Here is a 6,097-nt window from a genome sequence, read left to right as displayed (position 1 = left end):
TTTGGGAGGCCGAGGCGGGCAGATCATTAGGTCAGGAAATCAAGACCATCCTGGCTAACACGGTGAAACCCTGTCTCTACTAAAAATACAAAAAATTAACTGGGCATGATGGCGGGTGCCTGTAGTCCCAGCTACTCGGGAGGCTGAGGCAGGAAGAGTTTGTGTTCAGGAGTTTGAGGCCACAGTGAACTATGACTGTGGCATTGCACTCCAACCTGGGTGACAGAGCAAGACCCTGCCTCTTAATTAAAAATAAAACAATAAATATCATATTCTTATTAGTTTTAGGGTTGTAGAAATCAACAGGTAATTAATACAAGGCATTTAACAGTGTCTAGCACATAAGAATCACTTAACCAAACTCAGACTATGTATTTCTCATCTTTATTTTTTATTTTATTTTTATCTTATTTTAAATGTAAAAGAGTACCCTCATAAGTGTACAGCTAAAAATGAAGGTATAGCTATACAATATCATATTTAAATTCAAGCTGGACAAGTATATTTATAAAATATTACATTTATAAAATTAACAAATCAACACAATCGAGAGACAACCCTTCAAAATACCATAGATTACTACACCAGACATTAAGGAAATCCAAACCAGCCGGCCATGGTGGCTCATGCCTGTAATCCCCGCACTTTGAAAGGCCAAGGTGCGGGGATTATTTGAAGTCAGGTGTTAGAGGCCAGCCTGGCCCACATGGCGACACATTGTCTCTACAAAAAATACAAAAGTGAGACAGGCGTGGTGGCACACACCTGTAATCCCAGCTACTCAGGAGGCTAAGGCATGAGGATCGCTTGAACCCAGGAGGCAGAGTTTGTAGTGAGCCGAGATCACACCACTGCACTCCAGCCTGACAGCGTGACTCTGTCTCAAAAAAAAAAAGAAAGAAAGAAAAGAAAATCCAATCCAAGCTATTTTTTTAACCATGGAGGGCTTGGATTAAAAAAAATTTTTAAATATATAACTACCTTTAAAAACATTTAAGGCTGAGAACACTGCTTTCAAGAAACTGGCAAGTAGGTCCAAGGTTAATATTTAATTTTATTCAAAGAATTGCCATATGTAAAAACTATACTGTCAATAAAATGGTTGAAAAGGAGCAGCCATAAATTTAATTTCAAAATTGCATTGACTTTAATTTTAAACACATTTGGCTAACAGATATCAATAACCAGATATAATACCTTCTAAATAGGGAGCTATTTTACATCATTTGCTATCATGTATTAGTTATCATTCCCATTTTACACAGAGAGAATATTAAAGGATAAAGGAAATGGCTCCCAAGCAGGGCCACTATTTATGGTTATGTAGGTTGTTCAGTACACAACATACTAGAAGGCCATTCTTATTGTAAATACCATAAATTTGTATGTTTACTGTGATACTTTTTCTGGCAGACAGTAGGAATGCTTTTTAAGGAAGGAGTGCCTTTTTCTAATGTGTACAAAGGGAACTTATGGACTATTGATGGCTCTATTTCTAAGGATCTCATCTTTCTAAAACAGAAAAATTTTTTTAAAAAATTTGTGGGTAAAACTAACACACATCACTATCTGTCACCCTATGCCGTGTATCTTAAAACTACAACCAGAAAAGTCCACGGTGTATATTAGGGGAAAAAATACTTAGCACATTTTTCGGCTTAAGAGACAGATGTTAACAAGACAGCTATTCAAAAAACAAAAAAAAAGTAAAAATTTCTTCCAAGCAACAATAATCTTCATATAGGCTTATCTTATTTTACAAAGTGATGTACTCCTGAAAGGTTCTGTCATAACATGAATTTATGTGAATCACTTTATACTTCATATGCATAAAACATGTTTTTCATTTTTAAAATTATGTGATATACAGTACCTTTTAAATACTATATAAATCAGCATTTTCTAATTTCTCCATTTTCTTTTGCTTGTGGGAAGGAAGGGACTAATGTATTTCACACAAAATACATTAAGAGGATGTAGGCCAAAGTGACTTCTTGGCTCATTAGCCTGGCAAAGGTTTCTGAAGACCCTTAAGAACCATGTCCTCCATGGTATCACTACTGGAAATCTTGGACAACAATGAGAGACTAATGGCAGGGAAAAAATTGAGTATCATTTATCTTAATATCCTTAGTAGTATCTAGCACAATGCCAAATACTTGATAGTATTCAATAAGTAATTGTAGGGTGGCAGAAGGAAAACAGAAACAAAAGATACATTAATTTTAAGAAAAGTATTAATAAAATCCTAACTTGAAAAGCATTTGATTATGTGATAAATTTTGCAGTGCAAATTAGATGTGCCCCTTCAGAAAAAATATCTGTATGAATGATTATTTACTACTCACGTCCACTTTCCAACACAGACTGTGGTTTAGGCTTTAAAGCAAAGGTTCTCAAAGTGTGGTCCATGGACTTATGCCAGAACAGCTCCTAATGGTTAACCTTAGTTAACTATGGAAATTCAATGCATTTAAGTACCTTCATTGCAATTTGACAAAATAATTTTATGTCTATTGAATCTAATAGTAAAAAGTTGAGTGTTGGTCTTTTCCTCATCTTTTCCAGTGATCCATTTTCATGTTATCTTACAAAGGTACCAGTGTGAGAAGGACAGGAATTTTTAAAAAACTCCTTCAACATAAGACAGCTTGGAGCAACTCAGTGGCTGAAGATGCAAATTCTCAGATACTCTCAAACTTTTACTACTTTCAGTTACAATTCTCATAAATGTGAGGGGAGATATTTCATGTAAGGTTCTCAACCCTTGACTAATTCTCAAAAATTACAAGTAATACCTGAAATCAAGTATTAGTTATACATAAATAAGAAAACCTTAGTTAAAAGATTTGCCTAAGGTTAAAGAATTCTCAGTGCAGAACTTAAGCTGACTCTCAATGTCAATTCTTTCTATAAGGTAACAGAACATGTTAGAACGCATTCAAGAATACGTGTTCACAAAAAACTGCAATAAAATAGGAACACCTTTTACAGCTTAGAACTCCCTCTATTCACATATCTATGATCTTCAATACTAAGTCTACTTTCTTAAACTCAAAATAAGCAAAACAGAAAAAAAAAATTTTTTTAACTAAGTTATTTCACAGATTTACTGGTGATTAAATTGGTTCAACCTTAACTTACATTTTACAGAACTATCTCAGAATGCTTAATTTGTTCAGACAAGATAAAGCAAGGTGGGAAATGAACAAGTGAAATGTCCTAAAACAAAGTCTAGTTCATTAAACTTATCACTAAAAACCCAAACTTCAACATGTGAGAATCATACCACTTTAAAATGTACATTATTTATTCCACTTGGATACATTCTACATTCCTAATCAATGCTGACAGAAAAGTAAAAAAATGTCCTATCTATTAAGATTAGTGTATAGGAACACACTTCAAACACCTAAAACATATAAACCTTAAGAATTTCTTTAAAAAAATTTAACCTCTGAAAACAAAACTTCTTTGGAATAATTAAGCAATATGAGATTACAAATGTATAAAGTCTACAACCCCAATTAGGGAGAATTCTTGGGCAAAAATGTAGATTCTTATCCACCTACCAATAGCATAATACAATAAAAAAAAGTAAAAGTTTAAGACTGTAACATGTCAATACATTATTTTAAAAAACAAATCATCTTCATTACACAATAGAAATGCTTTTTCACTATAGCTTTCTGACTCACACATTAAACTGAATTTAGCATATTCCAAAGTTGAATTATTTAGCATACTGCTTGCTACAGCTGCACTTCTATTCCATCATGTCAATCAGAAATCTAAATATATCCTAGAAAAGAATTAACTCTCCCCAAGAAGACAGACTGTAATGTGTTATTAGGTTTTTGGAACGATCCCCACTTCTGTAGTGTAAACAAATATTTAGGCAGACCCTGTTGAAATCTTTTGCAATTTTCATCAGAAAGGCAATGTTGATAAAAAGTTCTTTTTCCTTTTTATGAGTTGTAAAAAGAAATTACAGCTATCTGTGCTGGATAATCTTGTGAAAGACTTATGACAGCAATCACACATACAATGTAAAAATAAATACACAAGAGAAAAAACAGACAACTTGGCTTTCATTTTACCTGCTAGAGTACTCAGCATATCAAACAAGTAAAAAAAAAAAACTAGTACTAGTTTTAAGAATCAAATATGCTTTTTCCTAGGGATTTTTCTCCTTATGTACTGAAATGGCAGGATATATTTTAAAACTACTTTCAAGACGTCATAAAGGATTAAAAATCAATCATTTAATCCTTTTGTCAATATTGACAGGAAAATATTGGATATGGTCAACATAAGCAGATGTGTTCTCTACTTCAGTACAACAGGAAAGTCACATTTTGAAAAGTTAAAGTACAAAAATTAAGTGACAGACAACCACCTGCCTACCAAAATGATTAAAATTAACCATTTTTTCCCTGGTTTCACAAGCAATCAATACTTTTAATTAGATTATTACGAAAGGGAAGTTCTCACTTCAAATTGAGAACAACTCTTTCACAAGAGTACATGTAAAAATATCGCAAAAGGTACATTCCCGAAACATTATGACTAGTAAATATGTTTCTCCTCTCTGAAACCATCAGAATAGAGTCCCCTAAATCCCTACTATGGGACTACATCCTTTTCAGGATAAAAGACACTGGTGAAGCTTTCAGAAGAGCTGTTCAATAAAAGCCTAAGTGTATACATCCAAATAGGAATGACAGCACGAAAGGACGGGAAAAATTTTCCGTTAAAAAAAAAACACTTGCATAAACTTTCAATCAAAGACTTTAAAACTTATCTCCACAGAATAGAACAAAGCAAACGACATAAAGGCAAACAAAAAGAAAAAAACGAAAATTTAAAGTTCACCCTTTTCTTACAGAATGGAACAGGAGTGCTTTCGTAACTCATTCATGAACGTACCATCAAACCATTATTAGAGCAGAAAACATACCTCCTTTTATTCAACAAAGATAAACTTGACAACGTTGAACACATTGTATGTTAAGAATTTTTTAACTTAATGTGTTCACAAACTAAATCTTTTCCTCTACATTGGTGAAAGGTCAGGTGGGGAAGGGGTGCTCTGTCTCCACCCATGCTTGAAGTTCCTCTGTCTGAATTTTTAACTTTCCAAGGGAGAACTTCTGCGTTCTTAATTATTATCTAAGTTCAACTTCAGGCAAGCAATTCTTGTTGCTTCGGCTTACCTGGCTGTAAAGTGAGATCACTCTTTTTCTTTATGTTTTGGGGACGTTGACCTAAATGTTAGCACTCCTTACGTGTATTCGCTAGATGAAAAGTACTGCAAGAATGCTACAAAGGGATTGTTTTTAAAGCACGGGCTGCCTACATGCCAGTCTGGCTTTTTCATTAAGTTACTTACCAGTGAAGAGGAATGAAGGCTTTGACATGAAAGGGTCATGCGATTAGCAGACTGCTCCCCTAGACCCTCATTCAAACCAATTCCCACACATGACTTACCTTGTATGACATGCTCTGGTGAGATGGTCTTCTTTTCCGATTTGTTACAAATCTCATTGGCTTCAGAAGATATAAGGTGAATGAATTCAGTGCAGCAGTTCACCACCAGCTCTCGAGCATCGTTGGCCACCCGGACATTAGGAAGAGTCTCTTTGATCATTTTATTGATAGCAGCTCTGGGGATAGTGAGATCATCATCGTTGCCAGACGAGGAAGCCATAGTACCTTCCTGTTTCTCGCGTCCCGGCTTTTAAAAACTCCCCGGCTCTGGTCCACCACTCCACGGAGATCTCTCAAAAAGCCGCCCTCGGAGAGTGATCCCGGGGGGTGCTTCGCGAAGAGGGTGCAGAAAATGAACGGAAGAGGAGCTGGCTTGAGGGCTGGGAACGCTCGCGTGTGAGAGATTTAAGATGAGTTTGGGAAGAAAGTGGGGGCCTGAGGATTCTAGAGAGAGCACAGCCCAGGCTGAGGGGAAAGCGCGGTGGTCCGGAAATTTGAGCGGCTGGGGAACCACCTTCGGGTCTCCTCAGAGGGACGGGCACTGTCGCCTAACTGGTCCCCAACGGCGTCAAAGCAGAGGCAAGATCCAGGGGCACTGGCCTCGCCG

The 6,097-nt window shown here is 35.9% G+C and overlaps 1 protein-coding gene across 2 annotated transcripts in view; it reads right to left on the bottom strand.

Annotated features, from left to right (window-relative positions):
* Positions 1 to 6,097, bottom strand: part of DR1 (down-regulator of transcription 1, TBP-binding (negative cofactor 2)) — a 27,636-nt gene extending 21,539 nt beyond the window's left edge. For both annotated transcript variants that reach the window (XM_011939999.1, XM_011939998.1), the window contains exon 1: positions 5,491 to 6,097. In XM_011939999.1, the coding sequence (XP_011795389.1) occupies positions 5,491 to 5,710 (220 nt within the window). In that variant the 5' untranslated portion in view covers positions 5,711 to 6,097. The remainder of the gene's footprint in view (positions 1 to 5,490) is intronic.

Source organism: Colobus angolensis, unplaced genomic scaffold, assembly GCF_000951035.1.
Source record: "Colobus angolensis palliatus isolate OR3802 unplaced genomic scaffold, Cang.pa_1.0 Scaffold186, whole genome shotgun sequence".
NCBI classification, from domain to species: Eukaryota; Metazoa; Chordata; class Mammalia; order Primates; family Cercopithecidae; genus Colobus; species Colobus angolensis.
This window is presented reverse-complemented; position numbering and strand designations above follow the sequence as displayed.